Source organism: Chiloscyllium plagiosum, unplaced genomic scaffold (genome assembly GCF_037043375.1).
Source record: "Chiloscyllium plagiosum isolate Xiang-an unplaced genomic scaffold, Cpla_swu_hap1 HiC_scaffold_30, whole genome shotgun sequence".
NCBI lineage: Eukaryota > Metazoa > Chordata > Chondrichthyes > Orectolobiformes > Hemiscylliidae > Chiloscyllium > Chiloscyllium plagiosum.
Window position 1 is genome coordinate 9,448,321 of NW_028270168.1, and position 15,844 is coordinate 9,464,164.

The window sequence follows — 15,844 nt, forward strand, 5'->3', positions numbered from 1 at the left end:
GTAGGGTTTAGGTGGGGTTTGGGAGTTGGGGTGAAGTTGAGTTTTGGGGGCTGGAGTGGAGTTTAGGGGTGCTTGTGGGGCTGGGGTCTTTCAGATGGGGTTTATTGGTGTTTCGAAGGTGGGGTTTGTGTTTTGGTGTTTATTGGGTGCTAAAAGGTAAAAACAATGACTGCAGATGCTGGAAACCAGATTCTGGATTAGTGGTGCTGGAAGAGCACAGCAGTTCAGGCAGCATCCAAGGAGCAGTGAAATCGACGTTTCGGGCAAAAGCCCTTCATCAGGAATAAAGGCAGTGAGCCTGAAGCGTGGAGAGATAAGCTAGAGGAGGGTGGGGAGAAAGTAGCATAGAGTACAACGGGTGAGTGGGGGAGGGGATGAAGGTGATAGGTCAGGGAGTAGAGGGTGGAGTGGATAGGTGGAAAAGGAGATAGGCAGGTAGGACAAGTCCGGACAAGTCATGGGGACAGTGCAGAGCTGGAAGTTTGGAACTGGGGTGAGTTGGGGGAGGGTGAAATGAGGAAACTGTTGAAGTCCACATTGATGCCCTGGGGTTGAAGTGTTCCGAGGCGGAAGATGAGGTGTTCTTCCTCCAGGCGTCTAGTGGTGAGGGAGCGGCGGTGAAGGTGGCCCAGGACCTCCATGTCCTCGGCAGAGTGGGAGGGGGAGTTGAAATGTTGGGCCATGGGGCGATTTGGTTGATTGGTGCGAATACCTCGGAGATGTTCCCTAAAGCGCTCTGCTAGGAGGCGCCCAGTCTCCCCAAAGTAGAGGAGACCACATCGGGAGCAACGGATACAATAAATGATATTGGTGGATGTGCAAGTAAAACTTTGATGGATGTGGAAGGCTCCTTTAGGGCCTTGGATAGAGGTGAGGGAGGAGGTGTGGGCACAGGTTTTACAGTTCCTGCGGTGGCAGGGGAAAGTGCCAGGATGGGAGGGTGGGTTGTAGGGGGGCGTGGACCTGACCAGGTAGTCACGGAGGGAACGGTCTTTGCGGAAGGTGGAAATGGGTGGGGAGGGAAATATATTCCTGGTGGTGGGGTCTGTTTGGAGGTGGCGGAAATGTCGGCGAATGATTTGGTTTATGCGAAGGTTGGTAGGGTGGAAGGTGAGCACCAGGGGCGTTCTGTCCTTGTTGCGGTTGGAGGGATGGGGTCTGAGGGTGGAGGTGGGGGATGTGGACTAGATGCGTTGGAGGGCATCTTTAACCATGTGGGAAGGGAAATTGCGGTCTCTAAAGAAGGAGGCCATCTGATGTGTTCTGTGGTGGAACTGTTCCTCCTGGGAGCAGATACGGTGGAGGTGGAGGAATTGGGAATACTGTTTGGGGTGGGACTGGTGTTTGTTGAATGGCAGTTGGGACTGGAAGATGGAATCAGCTGGAGTTCCTGATCTCCATCTAGTGGCCTTTGTAGTCAGTGCAATGTGTGGTTCCTGAGCTGGGGGTAACAATAGTGTCAGAGAACGATGGCCCACCCAGTCAAATAGTCTGGAAACATTGTCAACTGGGAAGAAATAAGCACTGGACAGGGAGTGGGCTCTGTCTGACGCGCGTGGAGCTATGGCAATCGAGATAAATGGAGGAAGCAATGAAAAGAAATCTTTCAAACTTCTTTTCCTTGTCATTGTTTCCTTCAATTATCCCTTAATGTCAAAATAAAATTTAAAATACATGGACATTATTTAAACGCAATGACTTTTAAAAATGAGAGTAAACAGTGGATAAAGAATCATTCTTAAAAGGTCATGTGTGCCTTTAAGAATGTAGTGTTTCTCTGTAACATCATTTCCTGTGAGCTCATTTCCTCTTTCTCTTTCTTAGCTGTTTGAATTGTTCTGGGATTTTTTTTAACCACTTGTTGGTGTGTACTGCATTGTGTCTGCCTATCTATCTGCAGCTCTGTCAAAATAACTTCTGCATGTTGGAAACTGCAAAGATTCCCCAGTCTTTAAGCTGTTATAATGCCCTTCCATCAGTCACATGGTTGATATCCTACACTTCCTTATGTCACAAAGGCTTGTAATACACTGTACTCATTGAGGTCATCCCACCTGGATCTGCTCTGAATACAGGTAAGTGTCAGGAACACCCAACAAGACTTCGGGAGGTAGGTGGGATTGAGGGTGAATGTGGCATCTTTGCTGGGTCTGCCATAGCTACCTGCAATTTGTCCTCCCTCCCAGATCCACCAGTGGTGCCATTGTTGCCCCCAGTCTGTCACCGTCGGAGACCCATTGTTGGAGACCCACTCCAGAGCTGGGAGTTTGGTCGCCAGACCTGCTGAAGGAGTGCCGCAGGGTCAGGGGTGCTGCTGTTCAAATGGGATGCGACATCGGGAGCTCTGGGCCGGAGCAGGAGGATATCCCATGGGACAGCTTCACATGAGTGTTGGGGGTAGGAGGAGGGAGTTGGGAGACCCGTGCTGTTTTCCCAGATGTCCTGGTCAATGTTGTGGTGTTGAAATAAGGGCGATTTGTTAGCTGGGCAGCATGTTGCTGTTTGTGGGAGCTTACTGTGTGCAAATTGATTGTTCCACTTCTACATACAGTGTCTACAATTCACTAGTTTGTCACTCGCTATAAAAGCACTGAGTCTGTGCTTTCTATCCATTAACACGGCTTTCTCTGTCCACCGATGCTGCTGGACCTGCTGGGTTTTTCCAGCTTTTTCTGATTTTGTTGTCAATGTTCCATGGAATTTTCTTACATGACTCGGTGCTCCCAAATGCAGATTTGTTTTACTCCTTCACCACTTGCTGTTTTCTCTCCTTTCGGTTTCTGTCACTTCAGTCCGAAATCAGGTGGTTTTGAGAGGCGGAATGACAGGGTACATGTGGAGAGATTGTTTCCCCTTGTGGGATAGTCCGGGATCAGAGGGCATCACCTCAGTGAGTGACGGCTGGACCATTTAAGACGGAGAGGAGGAGGGAAACTTGGCCGATGTGGACTGGTTGAGCCAAATGATCTGTTTCTGTGCTGTATGACTCTATCTGCCAGTTTCTGTTGTGATAAAAGTCCCTGGAGGAGCCACAGCTCGGCTGATTACTCTTTTGCCTCTGAGTCTGAATTTTGTGAATTATCGAGTCATATAGCGTGGAAACAGACCCTTCTGTCTGATCAGACCATGCTGGCTAAGTTTCCCAAACTAAACTAGTCCCACCCTGCCTGCACTTGGTCCATTTCCTTCCAAACGTTTCTTATTCATGTACTTAACCAAATGTCTTATAAACGTCATACCCACATCCACCACTTCCTTGGGAAGTTCATTCCGCACTAACCACTCTCTGTGTAAAAAAAGTTGTCCCACAGGTTCCTTTTAAAGCTTCCTCCTTTCACCTTAAAAAGTGTACCCCTCATCTTGAAATCACTCACCCAAGGGGAAAAGACACCTACCATTCACCTTCTCCATATCCCTCATGATTTTACAAGCCTCCATAAGGTCAGCTCTCAACCTCCCATGCTCCAGTGAAAAAACTCCAGGTCTATCCCTATAACTCAAACCTCCATGCCTGGCAACATCTCCTCCTTAATAATATCCTTCCTATAACAGGTCGACCAGAACTACACACAGCAGTCTGAGGCCTCACCAACATCCTGTACAACCTCAACATAATGTCCCAACAGCTATACTCAAAGGACTGAGCAATCAAGACAAGTGTGCTAAACACCTTAACCACTCTGTCCATATGTAATGCAAACATCAAAGAATTATGCACCTGAGTTTAAGTCCCCACTTACAAAACTGTTACAATACAGCGAAGGGAGACAGTGGTGCGGTAGAAATGTAATGGGGACATAATGCCTGAGGGCTAGTGCTCTGCAAAGAACTAGCACTCCCTGTTTGAATTCAGTTAATAAATCAGGGATTGAAATTTAGTCTCAATAACGATGACCATGAATCTTTTATCACTTTATGTAAAAATCTGTCTGCTTGTGAAAAGTGTATAAAGTCGCCATTTCCAGCCATTTTGGTACAAAGATACCTCGATTCAAACACTTTGGTATTAACTATTAAAATAAAGAACTGGGGATCGGTGATAAATGCTGGTCTTAACAGGAACGCCCATATCCCATGAGAGGTTTTCAAAAACAAAATGAGCAGGGGTGCAGCACTGTTTGAGGTGAAATGTGAAAGTGGGAGGCTGGCAAGTAGAAAACATGCGATGGCCACTATTCTAAAGACTGTCCCAGGCAGTATTTATCTCTCAACAAATATTACGAACATCACTGTTGTTTGCGCGATCTTGCTGTGGACAATCTGGCTGCTAGTTTTCAGACATTACAGCAGTGACCATACGTCAGTGGCTGTGCAGTACTGTGGGAGGTGGCGGTGGTTGGGGGGGAAGAAGGTGTGTGTGTGTGTGTGTGTGTGTGTGTGTGTGAGACAAAAGCTCTGGGGCAAGGCGTGGATGTTGGTCACCTGTGACCTCACACACTCTGAAACTGGAGACCAACACTTTGGGAAGTAGAATGGGATGGGCCTGCGCACTGGCTCAGTGGAAAGATTCTCAACCAGTCGATGGGGAGCTGGATGTTTTTGGAGTGAAACCCAGCACAAATGTTTTCCCAATGTCTCCCTTTCCCTCATGTCACCTTTAGCTTGAGCTTTGGGATAGTGAGTGTGAGCAACGACCATGTGAGGGAGCCACGTAGTGAGTATTCAATTGTGCAGGCCTCTTCAGATGGGCCAAATCCACACTCAACCCACGCTCGACTCCTGAGAGAATTGAAGAGGAGTGACTGGATGGTTACTTGGAAGTCAGTAACCTTTACCTATTTCTTTTCTACTTCACAGAGGGTCCTTGTTGGTAACCTTGGCTAAGCTGAGCTAACAGCACACAAAGACCAGAGTCCAGAGCCAGTTCCTCCTGAACGGAGTGGCCCACTTGTGGTAGGCCTTGGGGAGCGTGCGTTTTATCTCGTATACAGTCTTGCTTTGTCACGTTGTATAAATAATCTGTGTTTTCACACAGCCCATAAAATACAACATACTTTTATATTGTTTCAGATAACATTAATGTATCAATCGTAGTTGTTCTTATCTGGAAGCCTGTACCATTGGACATTGAACCCACAGGGCCCATCTGATCCAGGGCTGTGAAGGCCTGACTCACACAGATGGGAATGCAGTTTCCAAGTTCCTTTTTGACCCTCCCCAGAAGGAAATCCAACGAAACGTGCAAATGGCACGTACTGGTCCAATTAGTCTTGTATCATTCGAAACTGAGTATTGGGACATTTCTTTACAACTTGGTGTTATATTTTGTTACCTGGTCTTTCCCTCCACATTGTGTTGAGAACGGCCAATCCACAAAGTAGGCAGCAAATGTTTTCCAATCGACCTGTTCAGACATGTTTCTGGAGCAGGTGAGACTTGATGCCTGGCCTCCTGTCTCAGAGGTAGAGACACTACCACTGTGCCACAAGAGCCCCCCCCCCCCCCGACGTGGGCGGCATTACAAGCCAATAAATTGGCCTCAGTGCCCGGGCATTGGGTAAACCATTGTGCTCCACCTAGTGAGCTCATGCTGGGCTTGAGCTAGATTATTGTGCTCAGTTCTGGGACCATACATTCGAAGGTATGTGGAGGCTTTGGTGAGGAGACTTTTATCAAAGCCCTGCCAGTAACATTGAACTTAGAGTCATAGAGATGTACAGCATGGAAACAGACCCTTTGGGTCCACGCTGACCAGATACCCTGAATTAATCCAGTCCCATTTGCCAGCATTTGGCCCATATCCCTCTAAACCTTTCCTAATCATATACCCATCCAGGAAACTGGAAACTGTATGACTGTGGAAGCAGAGAGCGATCAAGGGAGATGGTAAAGGAAGCAGTTCAGGAAACATCTACTGGACCAATACCTGGAATTGGGTAGACTGTCTTATGAGGAAAGGTTGGGCTGACTAGGTTTGTATCCACTGGAGCTGAGAAATATAAAAGATGACTTGATTGAAACATACTGGAGGTTGAGTTTTGACAGAGTTTTGTCAGAGTTATGAGAAGGATGTTTCGGGCAAATCTTCAGCTCTGGGTCACTGTTGATAAATAAAGACATCTTTTTTAGGACAGAAGGGGGTATTTTTCCCACAGTGCCATGAGCCTTTAGAACTCTCTTTTTTCCAAAAGGCATTGGAAGCAGAATCTTTAAATGTCTTTAAGGCGGGGTGAGATCAGTTCTTGATCAGCAAGGAAGTGAAAGCTCCTCAGAGACACGTAAGAATGTGGAGTCACCGGATCAGCCATGTTCCTACTGAATGGGGAACAGGCTTGAGTGACCTACTCTGAATCTGCATATTTTTAGATGTTGAAGTCTTTGATAGAGTAGATAAGGAGGAACCTTTTCCATTGGCAGGAGCTTTGGTAACTAAATGGGCACAGACGTGAGAAAATGGGTGAAAAAGCACTTACAGGAGATGAGAATTTGTTTCTTACACAGTTGTGACTGTGTGAAATTTAATGCTTGAATAAGTGGTGAAAGTACATTCTACCATTATTTAAAATGGAAATTGGATATCTGGTTGAACAGGGAAGAATTTTCAGCAGTAATGGGAAGACAAACTCATTGGATAGCATGACAACAAGCCAATCTGTACAGAAGGGGCTGAATGGCCTTTTTCACTCTTGTACAACCCAGTGAATGGTTGATGTGTCTGATTGCCAGCACAGGAATGGGCAGGCCCCAGCTCAGAGTGCCCTCCATACACACAGTCCGAGTTTGTAGAATGGGGCCTGTAGTTCATCCAGGAGCGGTGACCAGGATAAGAATCACAGTTGGATTGTCAGGGTGAGGAAAGAATGAGACCTTCAGTATTTCAATGAAAAGGCTCTGTGGAAACAACAACACTGACCCTGGTGCTGATGGTGTGGACCGACTTTCTCAGGACCATGAGGCACCTCGCACCTTGGAAATGGCACAGCTGGGTCACCTGGTGGTTTACCTGTTGGTCACCTGGTGGTTTACCTGTTGGTCTCCTGGTGGTCACCTGGTGGTTTACCTGTTGGTCACCTGGTGGTTTTCCAGGTGGTTTACCTGTTGGTCACCTGGTGGTTTTCTGGGTGGTTTACCTGTTGATCACCTGGTGGTTTACCTGTTGGTCTCCTGGTGGTTTACCTGTTGGTCACCTAGTGGTTTTCTGGTGGTTTTCCAGGTGGTTTACCTGTTGGTCACCTGGTGGTTTTCTGGGTAGTCTACCTGTTGGTCACCTGGTGGTTTACCTGTTAGTCACCTGGTGGTTTTCAGAGTGGTTTACCTGTTGGTCACCTGGCGGTTTTCCTGGTAGTTTACCTGTTGGTCACCTGGTGGTTTACATGTTAGTCACCTGGTGGTTTTCCTGGTGGTCACCTGGTGGTTTTCCTGTTAGTCACCTGGTGGTTTTCAGAGTGGTTTACCTGTTGGTCACCTGGCGGTTTTCTTGGTAGTTTACCTGTTGGTCACCTGGTGGTTTACCTGTTAGTCACCTGGTGGTTTTCCTGGTGGTTTACCTGTTGGTCACCTGGTGGTTTTCCTGGTAGTTTACCTGATGGTCACCTGGTAGTTTTCTGGGTACTGGATCAATGGTGCTGGAAGAGCACAGCTGTTCAGGCAGCATCGAGGAGCTTCAGCAAAATCGACGTTTCGGGCAAAAGCCCTTCATCAGGAATAAAGGCAGAGAGCCTGAAGCGTGGAGAGATAAGCTGGTGGGGGTGGGGAGAAAGTTGCATAGGGTACAATGGGTGAGTGGGGGAGGAGATGAAGGTGATAGGTCAGGGAGGAGAGGGTGGAGTGGATAGGTGGAAAAGGAGCTAGGCAGGTCGGACAAGTCCGGGGACAAGTCAAGGGGACTGGAAGTTTGAAACTAGGATGAGGTGGGGGAAGGGGAAATGAGGAAGCTGTTGAAGTCCACATTGATGCCCTGGGGTTGAAGTGTTCCGAGGCGGAAGATGAGGCGTTCTTCCTCCAGGCGTCTGGTGGTGAGGGAGCGGCGGTGAAGGAGGCCCAGGACCTCCATGTCCTCGGCAGAGTGGGAGGGGGAGTTGAAATGTTGGGCCACGGGACGGTGTGGTTGGTTGGTGCGAATATCTCGGAGATGTTGGTGGCGGAAATGTCGGCGGAAATGTCGGCGGATGATTTGGTTTATGCGGAGGTTTGTAGGGTGGAAGGTGAGCACCAGGGGCGTTCTGTCCTTGGGTTTTCTGGGTAGTTTACCTGTTGGTCACCTGGTGGTTTTCCTGGTGGTCACCTGGTGGTTTTCCAGGTGGTTTACCTGTTGGTCACCTGGTGGTTTTCCGGATGGTTTCCCTGTTGGTCACCTGGTGGTTTGCTTGTCCCGATGGAACAGAGAACCAATACCGCTCTCTGCATCTCTCCTTTCGACACATTCTGAAACTATTTTGACATTGCAGATTGTATTGGGGGGGGGGGGGGGGGTTAAATATGGGTGCAGTTGAACAAAGAAGGTTATTTGATCCATCGTACTGTCAAACATAAACCAACATTAGCCTCACTCTCCCGGTCAGGGATCATTGACTTAAATGTTATGACACTTCAGGTGCTCAGCCAAGTGCTGTTTTAAAGGCTGTCAGGTTTTCCAGCTCCACTACCCTTCCAGGCAATACTTTTCAGACCCTACCATCCTCTGGATTTAAAACGTTTTCCTCAAATTCCCTTTAAACCACTTGAAAATGATTCCCCCTCATTACTGAGCCATCAACTAAGGGGTTCATCTACTCTCTATCCCCCCTGTTCCATTGCCCCTCATAATCTTCTACATCTCTATCAGGTCTCCCCTCAACCTTCTCTGCTCCAGAGAAAGCACCTAAGAATTATCCCGATTTGGAGATGCCGGTGTTGGACTGGGGTGTACAAAGTTAAAAATCACACAACACCAGGTTATAGTCCTGAAGAAGGGCTCATGCCTGAAACGTTGATTCTCTTGCTCCTTGGATGCTGCCTGACCTGCTGCGCTTTTCCAGCAACACATTTTCAACACCAGGTTATAGTCCCAACAGGTTTAATTGGAATCACAGTAGCTTTCGGAGCGCTGCTCCTTCATCAAGTGGTTGTGGAGATCACCAGAATTTATAGCAAAAGTTTACAGTGTGATGTAACTGAAATTATACATTGAAAAACACTTTGATTGTTTAAGTCTCTTTCCTTCTCCCCCTGCTCTCTTCCCGCCCCCCCCCCCAACATTGTTTTTATGTCTCAGGAGGAGAGCGAGGGGGGTTGTGAGGCATGGTTTTTGAATCCATACCTATTGTGAAGGTTTCACACTGGGCTCCTGTTTGACTCTGGGCTTGGGCTGAAGTTGAGCTCAGTATTCTTCTGAAGGCAGGAGGTGGGAGCTGGCCTGTCGGGGGGGGTTATGACACCACCAGAACCACAAAACCCATCTTCCTGGACGATGACCTATTGCCCCGGTCGCTGCTGAGGAGTGACCACTTCACGATGGTACCACATAGCCCATTCTGGGCTGCCATCCCCAAACGATGAGGGGAGGAATTCAGAGAAGCAGGAGAATAGAGTTGTCCATCGGGGTACACTATTGTCAGTGCAGGCCACGTTTACATTTCTCATTGGCTGATGGAGCAGTGTGGTGTGGAGTGGCTCCATTGTAGGCAGTGATTTGTAGAATCATAGACTCCCCTGCAGTGCGGAAAGAGGCCATTCAGCTCATCAAGACCCTCTAAAAAGCAGCCCAGCCCAGCCCTTACCCTAACCCTGCATTTAGCATGGCCAATTCACCTAACCTGCACATCTTTGGACTGTGGGAGGAAACCGGAGCACCCGGAGGAAACCCACGCAGACACGGGGAAAATGTGCAAACTCCACACAGAGAGTCGCCCAAGGGTGGAATCGAACCCGGATCCCTGGTGCTGTGAGGCAGCAGTGCTAACCATTATTGGTCAGAGTATTGAGTCCAGGAGTTGGGAAGTCATTTTGAAGGACATTGGTTAGGCCACTGTTGGAATATTGTGTGCAATTCTGGTCTCCTTCCTATCAGACAGATGTTGTGAAACTTGAAAGGGTTCAGAAAAGATTTACAAAGACGTTGCCAGGGTTGGAGGATTTGAGCTACAGGGAGAGGCTGAACAGGCTGGGGCTGTTTTCCCTGGAGCATCGGAGGCTGAGGGGTGACCTTATAGAGGTTTACGAAATTATGAGGGGCATGGATAGAGTAAATAGACAAAGTCTCTTCCCTGGGGTCAGGGAGTCCAGAACTAGAGAGCATAGGTTTAGGGTGAGAGAGGAAAGATATAAAAGAGACCTAAGGGGCAACTTTTTCACTCAGAGGGTGGTACGTGTATGGAATGGGCTGCCAGAGGAAGTGGTAGAGGCTGGTACAATTGCAACATTTAAGAGTCATTTGGATGGGTTTATGAATAGGAAGGGTTTGGAGGGATATGGGCCGGGTGCTGGCACGTGGGACTAGATTGGATTGGGATATCTGGTCAGCATGGACGGGTTGGACCAAAGGGCCCGTTTCCATGCTGTACGTCTCTATGACTCTATGACACTGAGGTACTGGGATAAGGTTTCACAACACTATATAAGGTGCAGGTAGCCCTTCATTATGTTTGACCTGGTATAGTGGATGTTGAGGACTTATTTTGAGAGAGTTCTGTTCCTGTCCTCACTGGGTAACCACTACCGTGAGGGTCACTCGACAGCCCTCCACCTCTTATTGTACCTCCACCTGCTGCCTCACCTTTTACTCATGTCAGATACTGGCAGAGACCAGCAAACATGTGAGGCACTGAGCTTTCTCGTTTATGGTTATTCTGAATTAATTTACACAGAGTACACAGAGGTGATCTGGTAGACAAAAGCAAATCAGCAGACTTTGTTCCTGCTTCCCGCCCCCCTTGTGTATGCACGCTCTCTCTCTTTTTCACCTCATTATCTGTTCCTGTGTTCCAACATGTGACTGATTCCACTGGGGAACCTGATAACTGTCCTCATCAACCACAAAGAACAGCAAGAGCTTCCACCAGCCACTTTGTGATGACAGACTGTTGTTCTCTGAGAGTACCCACTGTCTTGGTCTGGTACCTGATCAGTAGAACCTATCAGTCCATCTTATTGTGGGCTCTACAGATCTTCAGTTTATCACAGCAACTGCTGTTTCGGTCATTCGCTCTGAATTGGCAGCTCCATTTAGAAAGGGGTCACAGTCTGAGGGTTCGGGCTAGACCATTTCGGAGACATTTCTTCACCCAATGAGTGGAATTCATTCACAGGAAGCAATTGAATATATTTAAGAAGCAGCTAGAGATAGCACTTGGGGTGAATGGGATCAAAGGTTATGGGGAGAGAGCAGGATTAGGTTATTGAGATGGACGATCAGCCGTGACCATGATGAATGGTGGAGCAGGCTCAAAGGGCCGAATGGCCCCCTCCTGCTCCTATCTCCTATTTTTTAAAGTTTCAGACCTTGCAGCGTTTTCTACATCCTGTGTGTGTCAGCCAGTGGGTTATGGTTATGCTGTTGTTCCCATGTCTGCAGGATGGTTAAATTGTTTTATTTTTGTTGTTAATGGGGCAAAATTGCAATTTCCACCCAGTTTGATCAATAAACACAAAAATGTTTTTATTATGAACAATCTTGATCTTTAACATGTGGTAACAGGGATTATTAACTACTCCTATACAAACATAAACTGTATCCCCTTTAAACCTATACATAGATGTGCCAAGGTCAGGCATACAGCTCTGAAAAGATGGGAAAAAAATCGACGGATAACGAAATTTTCTGTAGCAAGAGTTCAAATCACAAGGACAAAACAAAGTGACTTTCTCACAGTCCTTTCAGTTTCCGTCAGTCAGATCACATTACTGTAGGCCACAGGATGAGGGAATGCCTTTACCTTGAGTGGTCGGTCAGTTAGACTCGGGTCTTTTGTTGGGTTAGCATTGTGTTGTCTCCTACTGTCTGCAAGAGTGAGGGAGTGGGAGAGCAAGAGCACTGCCTTGCAAGCGTCTCCACAACTGTAAGCATTTTTCTTTTCCAGAAGAGAGAGAGAGAGAGAGAGAGAGAGAGAGAGATAGATAGATAGATAGATAGATAGAGGGACTCTTTTCAAACTGTCTGCAGCAGAGCAGAGATGAAAAACATCTCCAAAAGCTGTTTCTGGGAAATCTGCAGCACAATGCTTCTCCAGCGGTTTGGCCAGAGAAGAAGTAACAAATCCATTGTGTCTCTCTTGAAACGACAGCTCTGCTTTTCAACAGGGTCCCCGACCTTTCGGTAAACCATAAATAAAGCAAGATACAGTTCCATGTTTGACCTTTAAACTCTAAAGGTTAGACGGTAAATTCTCTGCTGTATGGACATTGGCAAAAACTTCAATCCTTCCAATTTTCATCTGGAACAGGGGGAGATTACATGTGGTTCTTGCTGTGTTCACACAAGATGGTGGATGGGACTTCACCCCCGTTTGAAATCCAGCACCTCTGACAGTGCAGTCCTCCTGCGGTACTGCAGTGGAGAGTGTGTGTCTTAATTGGATCGAGAGTGGGACATGAACCCTCAATCTCCTGCCTCAGATCAGAATGCTGCTGGGTCAGTGGAGTTCTCAAGAAGATGGAGGCACATAGCTCTTACTGTGTGTGTTTGTGCTTTTGGCTTTTTGAGCTGGATGCTGGCTGAGTGACCATAATTGTACTTGCAAAAAGTTTGGAGAATTAAAACTAGTTACATTTTGAGTTGTGTTTTGACCCTCTCTCTCAAATGGTACAATCATGTTCAAGATAGCGCTATTGTTCAGATTCTCATTGTTTGTGCCCTGATTGTTAGTGGACCATTTTAATCTGATGATACTCAGTTATTTCCTAGAGAAAAAAATCGGTTGCAAAAACAACATCCTTGACTCGAAAAAAAATGTTTAAACAGTTTGCTTTAACTGAGTAGTTTATTTATTCAAAGTATTTCATAGCAACGCACCCACTGATCTCAACAATCCACAGTCAGTGGAGTAACTGCAAATGGGGAGATTCTGAAGGGTCATTGCAAATCCGAATTAAATCCAGTGAATGTTCCCAGGAAACCTGTGCAGGTGTGCATTCCGAAATGGATTTGTGCCAATGTTCATGCAACGTTGCTATCTCAACACAAATAAACAGGCTAATGTTTAACCATGGCTTTGCCAGGCTTGCAATTGCGAGGTGTTCACAAACACTCGAATGAGTCATTGTGTTTCTCCTCCTCCACCTACCCGTCGCACTCTCTACCACCCAGGCCAGTCTGGAAAGGAGGAGGCAGATGAGGTCTACTCTCTCCTGCTGTCCAGCCAACTGTTTCTAGTTGCCGGTTTCTTGCCCTTTGAGTGACTTGCTGCTTATTGGAAGCCCCCACACAGATACCAGTCAGTCAGGCCCCTGGTAACGGCAGCAGAGGTCATTGCTGTAATTCTCCCGTTTCAAAATCAATTTCAGTTGAAGAGAACTCCCACAACCATGTCCTGTCACACTCCCTCCCTCGCGTGAGCTCTCCCTCCCTCTCACACACCCCCTCGCACCCCATCACGCATACCCTCCCTCCCTGTCGCGTGCACCCTCCCTCCCTGTCGCGTGCACCCTCCCTCCCTGTCACGTGCACCCTCCCTCCCTGTCGCGTGCACCCTCCCTCCCTGTCGCGTGCACCCTCCTTCCCTGTTGCGTGGACCCTCCCTCTCTGTCGCACATACCCTCCCTCCTTGTCATGCGTGCCCTCCCTCCCCCTCGCGCACGCTCGCTCTCTCTCATTCTGTCTCATTTTACCTAATGAGTCAAGTTCCCCTTCCCACCGCCACCCCCAACCCCACCCTTAGTATCCCCTCCTCATTTGATTGGCCCTCCCTTTGCCCTGGAAGGGACCAGGCACTCGACCAACACAATGCCCTACATTGTCGGTGGCTCCACCATTGGTTATGGGGTCAGATTATGGTTTTGTGGGGGGGGAAATGGGATGTGTTCAAAGCCACCTCCCCACACAGCCCTGAGAGGACACCAAGGCAATGGGCCGAAGGGCCACCTGCAGTGCGCTGGGAGGGTGAGAGAGAGCTCTCCGATTCAGCTCCACGTGCGCAGTTTGGGTTTTCCAGCCTTGCTCCTGATCTGGATGGCCCCAGGTCAAAGCCTGTACCTGGCCACTTATTGGCACGGGCTGGGGTGGGGGGGGGTCAGACTGTCCAGCAGCAAGGCAGGCGTTTGTGCTGGTCAGAGGCTGAGTGCGAGTGGTATACAGCATTCACACAGGCCCTTCGGCCCAACCTGTCCATGCCGACTGGTATGCTGGCAGATGGCGGTCCTCAATATTGCTCAGCAATGGGCGGGGTGGGGCTTCTCTGTATATCCCCAGCAAGGGTCCATCCCAGTGTCGATCCTGGAGCACTTCCCAGTCTTTGGGATTTATGATTCCCCCCTCCCTGCCCTTTTAGCTAATGCCTGGGAGTGAAGTGCAGGGGAAGGTGAGAGTTGCTGTACCTATTCCTTCTCCCTCCCCCCCCCCCCCCCACCCCGTGACACTCCAAGCCCTTCTCGGAGAGACTGTGCCCTGAGGCTGAGGTTCTGGAATGGCCTGCCCTGAATCCCCTTGGCATTGAAGCTGCCCCGTGTCAATGCTCATTCTGCGGTGGGTGCTCAGTCTGTTCTTGTCTTTGTTTACTGCTGCTCACTCAGACGGGCACATCCTGGGTACGTTAGCAGCAGGAGACGACTGCCATCCGGATATTCAACCGTGGAGGGCGTCGTAGCACAGCCCAATTCTCGTTTGCTGCCAACGCATACATTTTCACCAAAGCTGTGTGTGCATCTTGGCACCTGAATCCGTGACGAATTTTAATCCAAAACCTGCAGCCCACCCACTGCCAGATCCAGCCTGGCGTGGGGTGGGGGAAGAGGGTAGACCTGCTGTTTGTCAGCTTCAAGTTCAAATCAGCTATGTCCATGAGCTGACCTGAAACCCCCCTGACACCAACCACACAGCCTGTACTCTGTAAGCAATGCACAAGATTAAGTTGTGTGTTTTTTTTGTATGAATTGGTAATTTATCGATTTGAGTGATCTAATTGTCACAGTTACTCGCCTTTCATAAACAAGGGAAAGTACCCAATGAAATACTGTGAAGTTTTCCACTTACTCAGTGCTGGCAGAGAGGAACGTGGGAGAATAAAGGGCAGAAAATACAGCTGGCCTGACCCTTTACCGGAAAATGTAGGTCATGAGTAAATTTGTACGCCCACTGAACAACAACATAATCATCTGGAGTCCGACAGGATTCATCTTCAAAAGTAAATGTCTGTAGGATTTCAAGCCCCTTGGAGCATTTGTGAAACAGAAACAGAAACGTATATGCATTTATATAGCGCCTTTCCCAATCTCAGGGCATCCAATGGAGTTTTACAACCAATGAAGTACTTTTATAAGATGTAGTCTCCGTCGTGTTGTAGAAAATGGTGTGGCATTCAGCACAGCAAGCTGCCTCGTGCAGCAAAGATCTCAATAATCCTCCCTGATCACCTTCGAAATTGGGCAAAGAGCTGATCTTACTGCCTACCCCACCCCCCTGCTGGGGCTGGGGCCTTTGTTTAAACGTCTTATCTGAAAGTTGGCACTTGCTGCACTGCCTGGAGTTTGTGCTCCAGTCTCTTTGGAGTGGGACTTGATTCTGTAGCTGTGTGGCCCAGAGGCAGGTGCACTACCCGCGGGCGCCTGCTTGGAAGGTTGCAGTGTTGTGGATCTTTATCTCTTCCCCCTGCCCCTCGGTTAGAACCTCAGACAGGTCACTGAGTTGTTGGCCGGTTTTGGGTGGGGAGGGGAGGGGGTTTAGTCTTTACATCAGCACGCACTGGCAGCCGAAACACCCCGTTGACGAGACTTT

The 15,844-nt window shown here is 48.4% G+C and overlaps 2 protein-coding genes across 2 annotated transcripts in view; one reads left to right on the forward strand and one right to left on the reverse strand.

The window, feature by feature from the left end:
• The first annotated feature begins 2,058 nt into the window (after window positions 1–2,058).
• Window positions 2,059–15,844, forward strand: part of pum1 (pumilio RNA-binding family member 1) — a 171,610-nt gene continuing 157,824 nt past the window's right edge. Inside the window, exons 1-2 of the mRNA XM_087976714.1 lie at window positions 2,059–2,075; window positions 4,798–4,893. The gene's annotated coding sequence lies outside the window, so the exon portion shown is untranslated. The remainder of the gene's footprint in view (window positions 2,076–4,797; window positions 4,894–15,844) is intronic.
• Window positions 14,480–15,844, reverse strand: part of LOC122563498 (rho-related GTP-binding protein RhoB-like) — a 2,015-nt gene continuing 650 nt past the window's right edge. The window contains exon 1 of the mRNA XM_043717295.2: window positions 14,480–15,844. This exon is cut by the window's right edge and continues 650 nt beyond it. Coding sequence (XP_043573230.1) covers window positions 15,797–15,844 — 48 coding nt within the window. The 3' untranslated portion in view covers window positions 14,480–15,796.